This window comes from Pristiophorus japonicus, chromosome 32 (genome assembly GCF_044704955.1).
Source record: "Pristiophorus japonicus isolate sPriJap1 chromosome 32, sPriJap1.hap1, whole genome shotgun sequence".
NCBI lineage: Eukaryota > Metazoa > Chordata > Chondrichthyes > Pristiophoridae > Pristiophorus > Pristiophorus japonicus.
This window is the reverse complement of record NC_092008.1, coordinates 1,183,415-1,203,414: the sequence shown is the minus strand read 5'-3', so window position 1 is coordinate 1,203,414 and position 20,000 is coordinate 1,183,415. Positions and strand designations below refer to the sequence as shown.

Sequence of the window (20,000 nt, the reverse complement as noted above, 5' to 3'; positions counted from 1 at the left end):
CGACAGAGAGAGAGACGACAGAGAGAGAGACGACAGAGAGAGAGACGACAGAGAGAGAGACGACAGAGAGAGAGACGACAGAGAGAGAGACGACAGAGAGAGAGACGACAGAGAGAGAGACGACAGAGAGAGAGACGGCAGAGAGAGAGACGGCAGAGAGAGAGACGACAGAGAGAGAGACGACAGAGAGAGAGACGACAGAGAGAGAGACGACAGAGAGAGAGACGACAGAGAGAGAGACGGCAGAGAGAGAGACGGCAGAGAGAGAGACGACAGAGAGAGACACTACAGAGAGAGACACTACAGAGAGAGACACTACAGAGAGAGACACTACAGAGAGAGAGACGACAGAGAGAGAGACGACAGAGAGAGAGACGACAGAGAGAGACACGACAGAGAGAGACACTACAGAGAGAGACACTACAGAGAGAGACACTACAGAGAGAGAGACGACAGAGAGAGAGACGACAGAGAGAGAGACGGCAGAGAGAGAGACGACAGAGAGAGAGACGACAGAGAGAGACACTACAGAGAGAGACACTACAGAGAGAGACACTACAGAGAGAGACACTACAGAGAGAGAGACGACAGAGAGAGAGACGACAGAGAGAGAGACGACAGAGAGAGACACGACAGAGAGAGACACTACAGAGAGAGACACTACAGAGAGAGACACTACAGAGAGAGAGACGACAGAGAGAGAGACGACAGAGAGAGAGACGACAGAGAGAGAGACGACAGAGAGAGAGACGACAGAGAGAGACACGACAGAGAGAGAGACGACAGAGAGAGAGACGACAGAGAGAGAGACGACAGAGAGAGAGACGACAGAGAGAGAGACGACAGAGAGAGACGACAGAGAGAGACACTACAGAGAGAGACACTACAGAGAGAGACACTACAGAGAGAGAGACGACAGAGAGAGAGACGACAGAGAGAGAGACGACAGAGAGAGAGACGACAGAGAGAGAGACGACAGAGAGAGAGACGACAGAGAGAGAGACGACAGAGAGAGAGACGACAGAGAGAGAGACGACAGAGAGAGAGACGACAGAGAGAGACACGACAGAGAGAGAGACGACAGAGAGAGAGACGACAGAGAGAGAGACGACAGAGAGAGAGACGACAGAGAGAGAGACGACAGAGAGAGACGACAGAGAGAGACACTACAGAGAGAGACACTACAGAGAGAGACACTACAGAGAGAGAGACGACAGAGAGAGAGACGACAGAGAGAGAGACGACAGAGAGAGAGACGACAGAGAGAGAGACGACAGAGAGAGAGACGACAGAGAGAGAGACGACAGAGAGAGAGACGACAGAGAGAGACGACAGAGAGAGAGACGACAGAGAGAGAGACGACAGAGAGAGAGACGACAGAGAGAGAGACGACAGAGAGAGAGACGACAGAGAGAGAGACGACAGAGAGAGAGACGACAGAGAGAGAGACGACAGAGAGAGAGACGACAGAGAGAGACGACAGAGAGAGACACTACAGAGAGAGACACTACAGAGAGAGACACTACAGAGAGAGAGACGACAGAGAGAGAGACGACAGAGAGAGAGACGACAGAGAGAGAGACGACAGAGAGAGAGACGACAGAGAGAGAGACGACAGAGAGAGAGACGACAGAGAGAGAGACGACAGAGAGAGACACGACAGAGAGAGAGACGACAGAGAGAGAGACGACAGAGAGAGAGACGACAGAGAGAGAGACGACAGAGAGAGAGACGACAGAGAGAGACGACAGAGAGAGACACTACAGAGAGAGACACTACAGAGAGAGACACTACAGAGAGAGAGACGACAGAGAGAGAGACGACAGAGAGAGAGACGACAGAGAGAGAGACGACAGAGAGAGAGACGACAGAGAGAGAGACGACAGAGAGAGAGACGACAGAGAGAGAGACGACAGAGAGAGAGACACGACAGAGAGAGAGACACGACAGAGAGACACGACAGAGAGAGACACGACAGAGAGAGAGAGGACAGAGAGAGAGAGGACAGAGAGAGAGACGACAGAGAGAGAGACGACAGAGAGAGAGACGACAGAGAGAGACACGACAGAGAGAGAGACGACAGAGAGAGAGACGACAGAGAGACACGACAGAGAGAGACACGACAGAGAGAGACACGACAGAGAGACACGACAGAGAGAGAGACGACAGAGAGAGAGACGACAGAGAGAGAGACGACAGAGAGAGAGACGACAGAGAGAGAGACGACAGAGAGAGAGACGACAGAGAGAGACACGACAGAGAGAGACACGACAGAGAGAGACACGACAGAGAGACACAGAGAGAGACACGACAGAGAGAGACACGACAGAGAGAGACACGACAGAGAGAGAGACGACAGAGAGAGACACGACAGAGAGAGACACGACAGAGAGAGACACGACAGAGAGAGACACGACAGAGAGAGAGACGACAGAGAGAGAGACGACAGAGAGAGAGACGACAGAGAGAGAGACGACAGAGAGAGAGACGACAGAGAGAGAGACGACAGAGAGAGAGACGACAGAGAGAGAGACACGACAGAGAGAGACACGACAGAGAGAGAGACACGACAGAGAGAGAGACACGACAGAGAGAGACACGACAGAGAGAGAGAGGACAGAGAGAGACACGACAGAGAGAGACACGACAGAGAGAGACACGACAGAGAGAGACACGACAGAGAGAGACACGACAGAGAGAGACACGACAGAGAGAGACACGACAGAGAGAGACACGACAGAGAGAGACACGACAGAGAGAGACACGACAGAGAGAGACACGACAGAGAGAGACACGACAGAGAGACACAGAGAGAGACACGACAGAGAGAGACACGACAGAGAGACAGAGAGAGAGAGAGACGACAGAGAGAGAGACGACAGAGAGAGAGACGACAGAGAGAGAGACGACAGAGAGAGAGACGACAGAGAGAGAGACGACAGAGAGAGAGACGACAGAGAGAGAGACGACAGAGAGAGAGACGACAGAGAGAGAGACGACAGAGAGAGACACGACAGAGAGAGACACGACAGAGAGAGACACGACAGAGAGAGACACGACAGAGAGACACGACAGAGAGACACGGAGAGAGAGAGAGAGAGAGAGACACAGAGAGAGAGAGAGAGACAGAGACACACAGGCAGATTGGTAATCCGGGGTAGGGGTTATAGTACTGGATACGTATTGCTCCCGCGACCCCATCTCCGCCCCCCAGCCCCGTGACCCCACGAACCCCCGTACCTTTTCCTCCAACATCCATTTCTCCTGCTGTACCTCCGCCAAACGCTGGAACAGGTCAGAAATCTCGTCGTCCGAGAGGTCGGCTGGTCGCTGGGACTGTGGGCTTCCTGTGTTAGACTGGAGGGAGAGAGGGAGAGAGGGAGCGAGAGCAGTGAGGAACAGAACATCAGGAACAGGAGTCCGCCATTCGGCCCCTCGAGCCCGCTCCGCCATTTAATACGATCGCGGCTGATCTTCGACCTCAACTCCACTTTCCCGCCCGATCCCTCGATTCCCCTCGAGTCCAAAAATCTACCGATCTCAGCCTTGAATATACTCAACGACTGAGCCTCCACTGCCCTCTGGGGCAGAGAATTCCAGAGATTCACCTCCCCTCAGTAACACCCTCCGACAGTGCGGGGCTCCCTCAGTAACACCCTCCAACACTGCGGAGCTCCCTCAGTACCGCCCCTCCGACAGTGCGGCGCTCCCTCAGTACTGCCCCTCCGACAGTGCGGCACTCCCTCAGTACCGCCCCTCCGACAGTGCGGCACTCCCTCAGTACCGCCCCTCCGACAGTGCGGCGCTCCCTCAGTACCGCCCCTCCGACAGTGCGGCACTCCCTCAGTACCGCCCCTCTGACAGTGCGGCGCTCCCTCAGTACCGCCCCTCCGACAGTGCGACACTCCCTCAGTACCGCCCCTCCGACAGTGCGGCGCTCCCTCAGTACCGCCCCTCCGACAGTGCGGGGCTCCCTCAGTACCGCCCCTCCGACAGTGCGGCACTCCCTCAGTACCGCCCCTCCGACAGTGCGGGGCTCCCTCAGTACCGCCCCTCCGACAGTGCGGCGCTCCCTCAGTACCGCCCCTCCGACAGTGCGGGGCTCCCTCAGTACCGCCCCTCCGACAGTGCGGCGCTCCCTCAGTACCGCCCCTCCGACAGTGCGGCGCTCCCTCAGTACCGCCCCTCCGACAGTGCGGGGCTCCCTCAGTACCGCCCCTCTGACAGTGCGGCGCTCCCTCAGTACCGCCCCTCCGACAGTGCGACACTCCCTCAGTACCGCCCCTCCGACAGTGCGGCGCTCCCTCAGTACCGCCCCTCCGACAGTGCGGGGCTCCCTCAGTACCGCCCCTCCGACAGTGCGGCACTCCCTCAGTACCGCCCCTCCGACAGTGCGGGGCTCCCTCAGTACCGCCCCTCCGACAGTGCGGCGCTCCCTCAGTACCGCCCCTCCGACAGTGCGGGGGTACAGGGCCCAGTTCAGCGGGTTCCTCGCGCCCGCCCCCAGTCGCTCACCTTGTTGCCGGACGCTCCCTCCTTCATGGCCTCGCGGTAGCTGTAGGACGAGATACTGCTGCTGTCCCCGGTCTGGGCTCGGCACGGGGAGCTGATCTCCGCCAGGACCAGGTCCTCCAGCCCTGAAGGGAAAGAAAGAATTGCATTTCTATAGCGCCTTCCACGACCACCGGACGTCGCAAAGCGCTCGACAGCCAATCGAGTGCTGTTACAGTGCGGTCATTTAAAATGGCGGCCGGCAGAGCGCCCTCCCCTTTAAGAGCTGGCGTGGCGCTTAGGCTACCAACAGCTTCCGGGGCGGGGGGGGAATTCCCCACGGGGTGGAAAGGGGTTCAGCCCCAGTCGGTGAGAGGTAACTTCTCAAACGTCGGCCTCTCCAGCCCGACTAAGTGATCCGTGCTTCCCGACCCGTCAATGGCTCTTATAAAACGGGCAATTTCGGCTCCTTGCAATTTATATAGCACCTGTCCCGACCATCGGACATCTCAAAGCGCCTCACAGCCAGTGAAGTACTATCGGAGGGCGCTCACTGTTGTAACTGTGGGAAACGCCAATTGGCGCACAGCAAGCTCCCACACACAGCGATGTGATAATGGCCCGGAGCGTCTGTTTTAGTGATGTTGGTCGAGGGATAAATATCGGCCCCAGGACACCGGGGAGAACTCCCCCCTGCTCTTCTTCCAATAGTGGACCTTGGATCACCACAGCCGAGGGTAACTCGGGCCTTGCCAGTGACGCCCCCATCACCCGAACAAATTCAAAATTGACCAATAGCTGGGTCAGAAGTAGGTTTTAAGGAGCGTCGTGAAAGGTGGAGAGAGAGAGGCGGAGAGGTTTAGGGAGGGAGTTCCAGAGCTTGGGGCCCAGGCAGCAGAAGGCACGGCCACCGATGGTGGAGTGATGGAAATCGGGGGATGGGCAAGTGCCAGAATTGGAGGAGCGCAGAGATCACGGAGGGTTGTAGGAGGTTACAGAGTTAGGGAGGGGTGTAGGGGCTGGAGGAGGTTACAGAGATAGGGAGGGGTGTAGGGGCTGGAAGAGGTTACAGAGTTAGGGAGGGGTGTAGGGGCTGGAGGAGGTTACAGAGATAGGGAGGGGTGTAGGGGCTGGAGGGGGTTACAGAGATAGGGAGGGGTGTAGAGGCTGGAGGGGTTACAGAGTTAGGGAGGGGTGTAGAGGGCTGGAGGGGGTTACAGAGTTAGGGAGGGGTGTAGAGGGCTGGAGGGGGTTACAGAGTTAGGGAGGGGTGTAGAGGGCTGGAGGGGGTTACAGAGATAGGGAGGGGTGTAGGGGGCTGGAGGGGGTTACAGAGATAGGGAGGGGTGTCGGGGCTGGAGGAGGTTACAGAGATAGGGAGGGGTGTCGGGGCTGGAGGAGGTTACAGAGATAGGGATGGGTGTAGGGGCTGGAGGAGGTTACAGAGATAGGGAGGGGTGTAGTTGCTGGAGGAGGTTACAGAGATAGGGAGGGGTGTAGGGGGCTGGAGGAGGTTACAGAGATAGGGAGGGGTGTAGGGGCTGGAGGAGGTTACAGAGATAGGGATGGGTGTAGGGGCTGGAGGGGGTTACAGAGATAGGGATGGGTGTAGGGGGCTGGAGGGGGTTACAGAGATAGGGAGGGGTGTAGGGGCTGGAGGGGGTTACAGAGATAGGGATGGGTGTAGGGGGCTGGAGGGGGTTACAGAGATAGGGAGGGGTGTCGGGGCTGGAGGGGGTTACAGAGATAGGGAGGGGTGTAGGGGCTGGAGGGGGTTACAGAGATAGGGAGGGGTGTAGGGGGCTGGAGGAGGTTTCAGAGATAGGGAGGGGTGTCGGGGCTGGAGGGGGTTACAGAGGTAGGGAGGGGCGAGGAGGCCATGGAGGGATTCGAAGACGAGAATGAGAATTGTAAAATGGAGTCCACCTGTCTCCTTGCACGTGGTCGGTTTCTGATTTACGCCCCTCGGGACGTTTGACTGCGTTAGTGGAGGTTGAAACTGGCAAGCGGTTGGGTGCGGGGAAGATGGAGCGAGATGACGGGAGGGAGTGCAATTAGCGAGGGAGTAAAGTGCAGCGCTAAGCGTTATTTATTCACAATTAGAGCCGTCAACACTGACAGAATGTGCCAACTCGGGAAAAATTCCGTGAATGGACAGGCAGGCAGTGGGGGAGGGGAAGGTGGGGGCGTGGGTGTTTGAAGGTGCTCCCTCAGTTATTTCCTGACTCCCCTGGCCCCCTCCTCGGTTTACGGTAGGGATCAGACCAGCCTCGAGGAGGGCCACGTTGTCCGCATGTCCCCCAGACACCAGACTCCCCAAAGCCAAGCGCTCGACTCGGAACTCCTTCACGGGCAAACGAGCCAAAGGTGGGCAGAGGGAACGTTACAAGGGACCACCCTCAAAGCCTCCCTGATAAAGTGCAACATCCCCCACCGACACCTGGGAGTCCCTGGGCCCAAAGACCAGTCCGCCCTAAGTGGAGGGAGTGCATCCGGGAGGGGCGCTGAGCACCTCGAGTCTCGTCGCCGAGAGCGTGCAGAAACCAAGCGCAGGCAGCGGAAGGAGCGTGCGGCAAACCAGTCCCACCCTCCCCTTCCCTCAACCACTGTCTGTCCCACCTGTGACAGGGACTGTGGCTCCCGTATTGGGCTGTTCAGCCACCTAAGGACTCATGTTAAGAGTGGAAGCAAGTCTTCCTCGATCCCGAGGGGCTGTGTCTGATGATGACGATGATCTGATCATGGGCTCAGCTCCACTTCCCCGCCCGCCCCTTCACTCCCTTACCGCTCAAAAATCTGTCTATCTCCACCTTAAATATATTCAATGACCCAGCCCCCACAGCTCTCTGGGGCAGAGAATTCCACAGATTCACCAGAAGAAATTCCTCCTCATCCCCCTCTTAAATGGGCGACCCCTTATTTTGAGACCGTGCCCCCTAATTCTAGATTCCCCCACGAGGGGGAAACATCCTCTCTGCATCTACCCTGTCCAGTCCCCCTCAGAATCTGATACGTTTTGATCAGATCACCTCTCATTCTTCTAAACTCCAATGGGTACAGGCCCAACCTGCTCAACCTTTCCTCATAAGATAACCCCCTCATCCCCGGAATCGACCGAGTGAACCTTCTCTGAACTGCCTCCAATGCAAGTGTATCCCTCCTTAAATACGGAGACCAGAACTGCACGCAGTACTCCAGGTGTGGCCTCACCAATGCCCTGTACAGTTGTAGCAGGACTGCCCTGTTTTTATTCTCCATCCTCCTTGCGATAATGACAACTGTGGAGCCAACCATTGATCCGCGAGAGAGGCTTACATAGCTGCCACTTTATCTCCAAGCTCGCATTAGCCAGGAGCAGGAACAAGGGCAGGAGGCCAGATACCGATTGCACGGAGGCAAGGGGCACGCAGTCTCCCCCCTTCTCCCCCCCACCACCTCCCCCCAAGCTCAAGGCCACCTCTGCCCCCTCCCACAGCGGGCCTGCAACAGCTGAGTGGCCTGAGCTCAAGGTGATGGCTTGCGTCAAAGGCAGGGGGAGGATGTGGTGAGCAGATCGAGTTTTCCATAATTGCCAGTATTGAAACTAATGGGTAATGATCGGAGACATCCGCACACACTGTGGGTGATGGATGGGCCGGGCGCAAGCCGCTGGCAGCTCAGGGGCAGGACCCAGCTTCTGCAAAGCTGCACTCCTGCTCGGGTTAACCCCTTCATCCCAATCTTCCCCAGAGAGAGAGAGAGAGAGAGAGAGACAGGGAGAGAGAGAGAGACAGAGAGAGAGAGACAGAGAGCGAGAGACAGAGAGCGAGAGACAGAGAGAGAGAGAGACAGACAGAGACAGAGAGAGACAGAGACAGAGACAGAGACAGAGAGAGAGAGAGAGCGAGAGAGAGAGACAGAGACAGAGACAGAGACAGAGAGACAGAGACAGAGACAGAGAGAGAGACAGAGAGAGAGAGAGAGAGAGAGACAGAGAGAGAGACAGAGAGAGAGACAGAGAGAGAGACAGAGAGAGAGACAGAGAGAGAGACAGAGAGAGAGACAGAGAGAGAGACAGAGAGAGAGACAGAGAGAGAGAGGGAGAGAGGGAGAGAGAGAGAGAGAGACAGAGAGAGAGAGAGACAGAGAGAGAGACAGAGAGAGAGACAGAGAGAGCAGAGAGAGAGAGAGACAGAGACAGAGAGAGAGAGAGAGAGAGAGACAGAGAGAGAGAGAGAGAGAGAGAGAGACACAGAGAGAGAGAGAGAGAGAGAGAGAGACAGAGAGAGAGAGAGAGAGAGAGACACAGAGAGAGAGAGAGAGAGAGAGAGAGACAGAGAGAGAAAGAGAGAGAGAGAGAGAGACAGAGACAGAGACAGAGAGAGAGAGAGAGAGAGAGTGAGAGACAAAGAGAGAGAGAGAGAGAGAGACAGAGAGACAGAGAGCCAGAGAGAGAGACAGAGAGAGAGACAGAGAGAGAGAGAAGGAAACCAACGTACACAGTCTGATCCCAGAGGGAATTAACCCCTTCACCTGCCCCTCCCCAAGACCCGGCAAGGATGGCCAACGCCCTCCCCTCCCCTCCCCCGGCGCGTGACCCAGCGACACTACCTGTGCGGGACTTGGTGTTGGTGAGGATCTCCTGCAGCCGCTCCTGCAGCTTGTCGGCCCTCTTGCGCTCCAGGTGCAGCTGCCTCTTCAGGTCCTTCAGCTGGAAACAGAACATCCCGAGGGTCAGGGTCAGAGACAGAGACAGAGAGGGTGCGTGGAATCCGCGGGGGTTAGAGCCCCCCTCAGTACCCGCTCCATGCCCACTGAACCGGGCACAGTGCCCCCCCACTCCTCACAATACAACATTCCTCCACCACCTGCTCTCGCACACTGACACAGTCGGCACAATGCGGGACGGCTGTTCGACTGCGGGGGAATCACAGCCAAGCCAGATCCAGTCCGCACTCCATGTCCCCACGTTCGTCCTCCCACAGGGCACGCACGTGCTCCTGCACTCGCCCTCCCCCTCCCCAGCCAGACGCACCCACTCTCTCTCCCCTCCCACCCCCCCAGACACACCAATACTCCCCCCTCTCCCCCCAGACACACCAATACTCCCCCTCCCCCCCAGACACACCAATACTCCCCCCCACCCCCCCCCACAGACACACCAATACTCCCCCTCCCCCCCAGACACACCAATACTCCCCCTCCCCCCAGACACACCAATACTCCCCCCCTCTCCCCCCAGACACACCAATACTCCCCCCTCTCCCCCAGACACACCAATACTCCCCCCTCTCCCCCAGACACACCAATACTCCCCCTCCCCCCCAGACACACCAATACTCCCCCTCCCCCCCAGACACACCAATACTCCCCCCCACCCCCCCGCCACAGACACACCAATACTCCCCCTCCCCCCCAGACACACCAATACTCCCCCCCCTCTCCCCCCAGACACACCAATACTCCTCCCCTCCCCCCCAGACACACCAATACTCCCCCCCTCTCCCCCCAGACACACCAATACTCCCCCCTCTCCCCCCAGACACACCAATACTCCCCCTCCCCCCCAGACACACCAATACTCCCCCCCACCCCCACCCCCCCCAGACACACCAATACTCCCCCTCCCCCCCAGACACACCAATACTCCCCCTCCCCCCAGACACACCAATACTCCCCCCCACCCCCCCCACACACCAATACTCCTCCCCTCCCCCCCTCAGACACACCAATACTCCCCCTCCCCCCAGACACACCAATACTCCCCCCCACCCCCCCCCCAGACACACCAATACTCCCCCTCCCCCCAGACACACCAATACTCCCCCTCCCCCCCAGACACACGAATACTCCTCCCCCCCCGCCCCCAGACACCAATACTCCCCCCAGACACACTAATACTCCCCCCCCACCCCCAGACACACCCACTCTCCCCGCCCCCCCCAGACACACCCACACTCCCCGCCCCCCGCCAGACACACCCACACTCCCCCAGGATGAGTTGCTCATCCAATCCAGAATTCTAAAACAAACCAGCAGGAAACACGGGTCCCAGCGGCCACTCTCTGGTTCAGGCGCGCACGGGGCTATTCGACTGGGGAGGGCCTCGCCGATCAGCTGACAGCCCATGTTTCCCCCCCCCGCCGCCGCCCGGGGGAGCGGAGGCAGAATCCAGCGTGCCTCCACCCGCCAGCGGCAATCAACAGCTTCACCGGGTTGGCGAGGGAGCCTTCCTGCTGGTGGGGCTTGTGGTCGCACCGGTCAACGGAGTTACCTCCCCTGGCCGGAGCCACCTCAACCGCTGTGTTTATCTCTGGTGTGTCGAGCGACGGGCACAGACTGCTGCTGACACTAACCGGGGAGAAAAGCTGGGGTTGTTCTCCTTGCAGCAGAGAAGGGTGAAGGGGAGATTTGACAGAGGTGTTCAAAATCACGAGGGGGTTTTGATCGAGTGGATCGGGAGAACCTGTTCCCCGGGGGGCAGGAGGGTCGGGGAACCAGAGGGACACAGATTGACGATAATCGGCGATGGAACCAGAGGGGGAGATGGGGAGAATGTTTTTACGCAGCGAGTTGTTGTGATCGGGAACGCGCTGCCTGAAAGCTCGGTGGGAGCAGATTCAATCGTAACTTTCAAACTGGGGATTGGATCAATACCTGAAGGGGAGCGCCGCACTGTCGGAGGGGCAGTACTGAGGGAGCGCCGCACTGTCGGAGGGGCAGTACTGAGGGAGCCCCGCACTGTCGGAGGGGCGGTACTGAGGGAGCCCCGCACTGTCGGAGGGGCGGTACTGAGGGAGCCCCGCACTGTCGGAGGGGCGGTACTGAGGGAGCCCCGCACTGTCGGAGGGGCAGTACTGAGGGAGTGCCGCACTGTCGGAGGGGCAGTACTGAGGGAGCGCCGCACTGTCGGAGGGGCAGTACTGAGGGAGCCCCGCACTGTCGGAGGGGCAGTACTGAGGGAGTGCCGCACTGTCGGAGGGGCAGTACTGAGGGAGCGCCGCACTGTCGGAGGGTCAGTACTGAGGGAGTGCCGCACTGTCGGAGGGGCAGTACTGAGGGAGTGCCGCACTGTCGGAGGGGCAGTACTGAGGGAGCGCCGCACTGTCGGAGGGGCAGTACTGAGGGAGCGCCTCACTGTCGGAGGGGCGGTACTGAGGGAGTGCCGCACTGTCGGAGGGGCAGTACTGAGGGAGCGCCGCACTGTCGGAGGGGCAGTACTGAGGGAGCCCCGCACTGTCGGAGGGGCAGTACTGAGGGAGTGCCGCACTGTCGGAGGGGCAGTACTGAGGGAGCGCCGCACTGTCGGAGGGTCAGTACTGAGGGAGTGCCGCACTGTCGGAGGGGCAGTACTGAGGGAGTGCCGCACTGTCGGAGGGGCAGTACTGAGGGAGCGCCGCACTGTCGGAGGGGCAGTACTGAGGGAGCGCCTCACTGTCGGAGGGGCGGTACTGAGGGAGTGCCGCACTGTCGGAGGGGCAGTACTGAGGGAGTGCCTCACTGTCGGAGGGGCGGTACTGAGGGAGCACCGCACTGTCGGAGGGGCAGTACTGAGGGAGTGCCTCACTGTCGGAGGGTCAGTACTGAGGGAGCACCGCACTGTCGGAGGGGCAGTACTGAGGGAGTGCCGCACTGTCGGAGGGGCAGTACTGAGGGAGCCCCGCACTGTCGGAGGGGCAGTACTGAGGGAGCGCCGCACTGTCGGAGGGGCAGTACTGAGGGAGTGCCTCACTGTCGGAGGGGCGGTACTGAGGGAGCGCCGCACTGTCGGACGGGAGGTACTGAGGGAGTGCCGCACTGTCGGAGGGGCAGTACTGAGGGAGCCCCGTGCTGTCGGAGGGGCGGTACTGAGGGAGCGCCGTACTGCGCTGTTGGAGGGGCGGTACTGAGGGAGTGCCGCGCTGTCGGAGGGGCGGTACTGAGGGAGTGCCGCACTGTCGGAGGGGCGGTACTGAGGGAGTGCCGCACTGTCGGAGGGGCAGTACTGAGGGAGTGCCGCACTGTCGGAGGGGCGGTACTGAGGGAGTGCCGCACTGTCGGAGGGGCAGTACTGAGGGAGCCCCGCACTGTCGGAGGGGCGGTACTGAGGGAGCCCCGCACTGTCAGAGGGGCGGTACTGAGGGAGTGCCGCGCTGTCGGAGGGGCGGTACTGAGGGAGCGCCGCACTGTCGGAGGGGTGGTACTGAGGGAGTGCCGCACTGTCGGAGGGGCGGTACTGAGGGAGTGCCGCACTGTCGGAGGGGCAGTACTGAGGGAGCGCCGCACTGTCGGAGGGGCGGTACTGAGGGAGCGCCGCACTGTCGGAGGGGCGGTACTGAGGGAGCGCCGCACTGTCGGAAGGGCGGTACTGAGGGAGCGCCGCACTGTCGGAGGGGCAGTACTGAGGGAGCGCCGCACTGTCGGAGGGGCGGTACTGAGGGAGTGCCGCACTGTCGGAGGGGCGGTACTGAGGGAGAGCCGCACTGTCGGAGGGGTGGTACTGAGGGAGTGCCGTACTGTCGGAGGGGCAGTAATGAGGGAGCTCCGCGCTGTCGGAGGGGTGGTACTGAGGGGGCAGATTCAATAGCAACTTTCACACGGGGAATTGAATAAATACTTGAAGGGGGAAAATGTGCCGGGCTGTGGGGAAAGAGCGGGGGCAGGGGTGGGCGGGGGGTGGGCGGGGGAACATTGGCCAGGACGGCACCCTCCCCAGCGCTCCCCTCGGTTACTGGCCCGGAGCTGGCAGGGTTCAGAGTTCGAACGAACCTGTCCCTTCTTTCTCTCCCCCCCGCCCCCTGCCCGAGAGCACGTCCTCCCACCTCCCGAATCCTGCTTACCGCGGAACTCCCCTTCTTCTCCAGAATCCGCTGACCGTCCACAGTGTCCTTGACTTCCTGGAGGGGGGGGGGGAAAAAGGGGAAAAGTGGGAGTCGGATAGCGGTCAGTGCTGCACCCCACTTCCTCAAGAACCCCGATCCTCGACACGCTCGACAAGAACATAACGAGCAGCAGTCGGCCATTCGGCCCCTCGAGCCTGCTCCGCCATTCAATACGATCGCGGCTGATCTGATTCTGGCCTCAACTCCACTTCCCCGCCCGCTCCCCATAACCCTCGACTCCCTCATCTGTCTATCTCCACCTTAAATAGGAACATAGAAAATAGGTGCAGGAGTAGGCCATTCGGCCCTTCGAGCCTGCACCACCAATCAATATGATCATGGCTGATCATTCACCTCAGTACCCCATTCCTGCTTTCTCTCCATACCCCTTGATCCCTTTAGCCGTAAGGGCCACATCTAACTCCCTCTTGAATATATCTAACGAACTGGCCCCAACAACTCTCTGTGGTAGAGAATTCCACAGGTTCACAATTCTCTGGGTGAAGAAGTTTCTCCTCATCTCGGTCCTAAATGGCTTACCCCTTATCCTTAGACTGTGTGACCCCTGGTTCTGGACTTCCCCAACATCGGGAACATTCTCCCTGCATCTAACCTGTCCAGTCCTGTCAGAATTTTAAACGTTTCGATGAGATCCCCTCTCATCCTTCGAAATCCCAGTGAATATAAACCCAGTCGATCCAGTCTTTCTTCATATGTCAGTCCTGCCATCCCGGGAATCAGTCTTTTCAATGACCCAGCCCCCCACAGCTCTCTGGGGCAGAGAATTCCACAGATTCACCAGAAGAAATTCCTCCTCATCTCCATCCTAAGTAGGCGACCCCTTATTCTGAGACTATGTGCCCCCTAGTTCTAGATTCCCCCACGAGGGGAAAACATCCTCTCTGCATCTACCCTGTCCAGCCCCCTCAGAATCTGATACGTTTCAATAAGCGGACTGTCACGGCTGGAAAAGGGTTAATGATCCGGGTCGGGAGGAGGTTCCAGCACTGGGAAAACGTCCGCAGATAAATTTCCCAATCTAGAATGTCTCCTTAACAAAACCAAGGCGGTAAGGTACAGATCAGCCATGATCTGCTCGAATGGCGGAACAGGCTCGAGGGGCTGAACGGCCTCCTCCTGTCCCTAATGTAACAGGCTCGAGGGGCTGAACGGCCTCCTCCTGTTCCTAATGTAACAGGCTCGAGGGGCTTTGCGAGGATGTTGCCTGGACTGGAGAATTTTAGCGATGGGGAAAGATTGGAGAGACTGGTGTTGTTTTCTTTGGAACAGAGGAGGCTGAGGGGAGACCTGATTGAGGTGTATAAAATGAGGAGGGGCCTGGATAGAGTGGATAGGACAGACCTGTTCCCCTTGGCAGAGGGGTCAACAACCAGGGGGCAGAGGTTGAAAGTAATTGGGGGGGAGGTTTAGAGGGGGTTTGAGGGGAAATGTCTTCACCCAGAGGGTGGTGGGGGTCTGGGGGGGAACTCACTGCCTGAAAGGGAGGTAGAGGCAGAAACCCACACCACATTTGGACGTGTGCTCGAAGTGCCGTAACCCACAGGGCTACGGACCCAGAGCGGGAAAGTGGGATGAGGCCGGGATGGCTCTTGGTCGGCCGGCGCGAGGCGGACACGATGGGCCGAATGGCCTCCTGCTGTGCCATTAATTTGATTCTATGAATTGCTGCCTGGTTCCCGGAGGGCCCCGAAGGGATCAGAAAGTTCTCTGCCGCCACAAAGGCGGCAACTCTCGCGGCGGCTGCCACGATGTGCGGGGGGCCGCTTGCCCCGCGGCACGACGGGCCCACGCCTGGCGAGTACCTGGTCAGCGGCGTGTCCGCACTCTGTACCCACTGCCCGTCAGGGGTCACTGGGCAGGGTGACTGGGGACAGGGGTGCCTGCCCCAACCTTACCTGGCGCAGTTTGACGATGGTCTCCCCGTGCTGCTCCCGCTCGGACTCTGTGCGAGACAGCTCCTCTCGCACGGTCTGGGTGTCCCGCTCCTTGGCCTGTCGGGGGGGCAGGGGGAAGGAAACAATCAATCAATCAGCCGTGGGGAGAACAGCAGGCCGGGCGAGCGCTTGGACAAACCCGCCATCGGGAAACCTTTGCGGAGCACCGAACGGATCGGTCCCAAGTGCATGCCGCAGGCTGCAATGTGATAAAGGACCAGAGCGGGGCTCCCTCAGTACCGCCCCTCCGACAGTGCGGCACTCCCTCAGTACCGCCCCTCCGACAGTGCGGGGCTCCCTCAGTACGGTACTGAGGGAGTGCCGCACTGTCGGAGGGGCAGTACTGAGGGAGTGCCGCACTGTCGGAGGGTTAGTACTGAGGGGCACTGTCGGAGGGGCAGTACTGAGGGAGTGCCGCACTGTCGGAGGGGCGGTACTGAGGGAGTGCCGCACTGTCGGAGGGGCAGTACTGAGGGAGTGCCGCACTGTCGGAGGGTCAGTACTGAGGGAGTGCCGCACTGTCGGAGGGTTAGTACTGAGGGGCACTGTCGGAGGGGCAGTACTGAGGGAGTGCCGCACTGTCGGAGGGGCGGTACTGAGGGAGTGCCGCACTGTCGGAGGGGCAGTACTGAGGGAGTGCTGCACTGTCGGAGGGTCACTACTGAGGGAGTGCCGCACTGTCGGAGGGTCAGTACTGAGGGAGTGCCGCACTGTCGGAGGGTTAGTACTGAGAGGCACTGTCGGAGGGGCAGTACTGAGGGAGTGCCGCACTGTCGGAGGGTCAGTACTGAGGGAGTGCCGCACTGTCGGAGGGTTAGTACTGAGGGGCACTGTCGGAGGGGCGGTACTGAGGGAGCGCCGCACTGTCGGAGGGGCAGTACTGAGGGAGTGCCGCACTGTCAGAGGGGCAGTACTGAGGGAGCCCCGCACTGTCAGAGGGGCAGTACTGAGGGAGCCCCGCACTGTCGGAGGGGCGGTACTGAGGGAGCCCCGCACTGTCGGAGGGGCGGTACTGAGGGAGCCCCGCACTGTGTGGACAAGCTATTCGACCACATGGCACAGCGCACACAAAGTCCTTCTGTGACTTCGGCTGGAAGGCGGGAGGACGGAATCGGAGGCCCGGCTTCAGCGGCAATGCACACCATGGTCAAATATCCCACAGGCTTTCGGCTGGGCGAAACCCGGACCCCGGCGAGAGTCAGGGAGATGGCGAAGTAAGGGTCTGGAGAGAGAATATATCCGAAGCACCACGCACTAGTGGGAGCCTCCGGGCACCGGTCAAGCGCGTACCTGGATCTCCGCAGCGTGTTCCTCCCCCAACCGCTTCACATTCTCCTCGTGTTCCTGCTGCTTCTTGTCAATCATCTCCTGCAGAGTAGGAATTAAGGGAATCTTGTGTTTACACAGCAGTTCTCCCAAAGCAAACATCGCACTAAAGTTCACAAGGAACAGGAGGAGGCTGTTCAGCCCCTCGAGCCTGTTACATTAGGGACAGGAGGAGGCCGTTCAGCCCCTCGAGCCTGTTACATTAGGGACAGGAGGAGGCCATTCAGCCCCTCGAGCCTGTTACATTAGGGACAGGAGGAGGCCGTTCAGCCCCTCGAGCCTGTTACATTAGGGACAGGAGGAGGCCGTTCAGCCCCTCGAGCCTGTTACATTAGGGACAGGAGGAGGCCGTTCAGCCCCTCGAGCCTGTTACATTAGGGACAGGAGGAGACCGTTCTGTCCCTCGAGCCTGTTACATTAGGAACAGGAGGAGGCCGTTCAGCCCCTCGAGCCTGTTACATTAGGGACAGGAGGAGGCCGTTCAGCCCCTCGAGCCTGTTACATTAGGGACAGGAGGAGGCCGTTCAGCCCCTCGAGCCTGTTACATTAGGGACAGGAGGAGGCCGTTCAGCCCCTCGAGCCTGTTACATTAGGGACAGGAGGAGGTTACAGAGATGGGGAGGGGTATAGGAACTGGAGGGGGTTACAGCGATAGGGAGGGGTGTAGGGGCTGGAGGAGGTTACAGGGATATGGAGGGGTTTAGGGGCTGGAGGAGGTTACAGAGATAGGGAGGGGTGTAGGGGCTGGAGGAGGTTACATAGATAGGGAGGGGTGTAGGGGCTGGAGGAGGTTACAGAGATAGGGAGGGTGTAGGTGCTGGAGGAGGTTACAGAGATAGGGAGGGGTGTGGGGCTGGAGGGGGTTACAGAGATAAGGAGGGTGTGGGGCTGGAGGAGGTTACAGAGATAGGGAGGGGTGTAGGGGCTGGAGGTGGTTACACAGATAGTGAGGGGTGTCGCGGCTGGAGGAGGTTACAGAGATAGGGAGGGATGTAGGGGCTGGAGGGAGGTTGCAGAGATAGGGAGGGGTGTAGGGGCTGGAGGTGGTTACAGAGATAGGGAGGGGTGTAGGGGCTGGAGGAGGTTACAGAGATAGTGTGGTGTGTAGGGGCTGGTGTGATTTGAAGAGGAGGATGAGAATTTTGAAATCGAGGCGTTGCTGGACCGGGAGCTAATGTAGGTCAGCGAGCACAGGGGGTGATGGGTGAGTGGGACTCGGTGCGAGTTAGGACACGGGGTCAGTGAGCACAGGGGTGTGGGTGAGTGGGACTGGGTGTGAGTTAGGACACGGGGGCAGTGAGCACAGGGGGTGATGGGTGAGTGGGACTCGGTGAGAGTTAGGACACGGGGCAGCGAGCACAGGGGTGATGGGTGAGCGGGACTCGGTGTGAGTTAGGACACGGGGTCAGTGAGCACAGGGGGTGATGGGTGAGCGGACTGGGTGCGAGTTAGGACACGGGGTCAGTGAGCACAGGGGTGATGGGTGAGCGGGACTGGGTGTGAGTTAGGACACGGGGTCAGTGAGCACAGAGGGTGATGGGTGAGCGGACTGGGTGTGAGTTAGGACACGGGTCAGTGAGCACAGAGGGTGATGGGTGAGCGGGACTGGGTGTGAGTTAGGACACGGGGTCAGTGAGCACAGAGGGTGATGGGTGAGCGGGACTGGGTGTGAGTTAGGACACGGGGTCAGTGAGCACAGAGGGTGATGGGTGAGCGGGACTGGGTGTGAGTTAGGACACGGGGTCAGTGAGCACAGGGGTGATGGGTGAGCGGGACTGGGTGTGAGTTAGGACACGGGGTCAGTGAGCACAGAGGGTGATGGGTGAGTGGGACTTGGTGCGAGTTAGGACACGGGGGCAGCGAGCACAGGGGATGATGGGTGAGTGGGACTGGGTGTGAGTTGTGCTTCACCAAAGTAACACGAGGGGTGGGGGGTGGCAGCAGCAATTGACAGGGGCCGGCCGCCCGTCTTCCTCCAAGGACACACATCTCGCATAGAAAAGGGAGCCTTCCCCACCTCGCTGCTCACTCGGGATAGCGGGGACAGATCCTCCCCATCACCGGCCACCCCCACAAGCCCCAGAGCCGCTCCCCCGTGTGGTGTCGAGACCTTGGCCGCTCTGTATGTCACTGAGCGGCACCAGCAGCGAGGGCCAGCTGCCAGCAGGGTGGGACAGAGACACACTGGCATCACACGGCAGTCAGGGGGATATCAGCTGGTTCCGGCAGGCTGTTCAACCCAACGGCAGGACAGGGGGCAAGGTCAGAGAGAGAGAGAGAGGGGGACAGAGAGAGAGAGAGAGAGAGGGGGACAGAGAGAGAGAGAGGGACAGAGAGAGAGAGAGAGAGAGAGAGAGAGAGAGAGAGAGAGAGGGACAGAGAGAGAGAGAGAGAGGGGACAGAGAGAGAGAGAGGACAGAGAGAGAGAGAGGGACAGAGAGAGAGAGAGAGCGAGAGAGAGGGGACAGAGAGAGAGAGAGAGAGAGAGAGGGGACAGAGAGAGAGAGAGAGAGAGAGAGAGAGGGACAGAGAGAGAGAGAGAGAGAGAGAGGGGACAGAGAGAGAGAGAGAGAGAGAGGGGACAGAGAGAGAGAGAGAGAGAGAGAGGGACAGAGAGAGAGAGAGAGAGAGAGGGACAGAGAGAGAGAGAGAGAGGAGAGAGAGGGACAGAGAGAGAGAGAGAGAGAGAGGGACAGAGAGAGAGAGAGAGAGAGAGGGGACAGAGAGAGAGAGAGAGGAGAGGGGACAGAGAGAGAGAGAGAGAGAGAGGACAGAGAGAGAGAGAGGGACAGAGAGAGAGAGAGAGAGCGAGAGAGAGGACAGAGAGAGAGAGAGAGCGAGAGAGAGAGAGAGAGAGAGAGAGGGACAGAGAGAGAGAGAGAGAGGGACAGAGAGAGAGAGAGAGAGAGAGGGGACAGAGAGAGAGAGAGAGAGAGAGAGAGGACAGAGAGAGAGAGAGGACAGAGAGAGAGAGAGACAGAGAGAGAGAAGGACAGAGAGAGGAGAGGGACAGAGAGAGAGAGAGAGAGCGCGAGAGAGAGGGGACAGAGAGAGGGGACAGAGAGAGAGAGAGGAGAGAGAGAGAGAGAGAGAGAGAGAGAGGGAGGGAGAGAGAGAGAGAGAGAGAGAGAGAGAGAGGGGACAGAGAGAGAGAGAGAGAGAGAGGGACAGAGAGAGAGGGGGACAGAGAGAGAGAGAGAGGGGGACAGAGAGAGAGAGAGAGAGAGAGAGAGGGGGGACAGAGAGAGAGAGAGAGAGAGAGAGAGGGGGGGACAGAGAGAGAGAGAGAGAGGGGACAGAGAGAGAGAGAGGAGGGGGACAGAGAGAGGAGAGAGAGGGGACAGAGTACCGAGAGGAGAGAGGGGGACAGAGAGAGAGGAGAGGGGGA

General features: G+C 59.3%; 1 protein-coding gene across 2 annotated transcripts in view; it reads right to left on the bottom strand.

Annotated features, from left to right (window-relative positions):
- Positions 1 to 16,653, bottom strand: part of LOC139240632 (GRIP1-associated protein 1-like) — a 30,887-nt gene extending 14,234 nt beyond the window's left edge. For both annotated transcript variants that reach the window (XM_070869198.1, XM_070869199.1), the window contains exons 1-6: positions 16,577 to 16,653; positions 15,248 to 15,343; positions 13,290 to 13,346; positions 9,082 to 9,181; positions 4,516 to 4,637; positions 3,241 to 3,357 (exon numbers count right to left, since the gene is read on the bottom strand). In XM_070869198.1, the coding sequence (XP_070725299.1) occupies positions 3,241 to 3,357; positions 4,516 to 4,637; positions 9,082 to 9,181; positions 13,290 to 13,346; positions 15,248 to 15,343; positions 16,577 to 16,651 (567 nt within the window). In that variant the 5' untranslated portion in view covers positions 16,652 to 16,653. The remainder of the gene's footprint in view (positions 1 to 3,240; positions 3,358 to 4,515; positions 4,638 to 9,081; positions 9,182 to 13,289; positions 13,347 to 15,247; positions 15,344 to 16,576) is intronic.
- Positions 16,654 to 20,000: the final 3,347 nt, after the last annotated feature.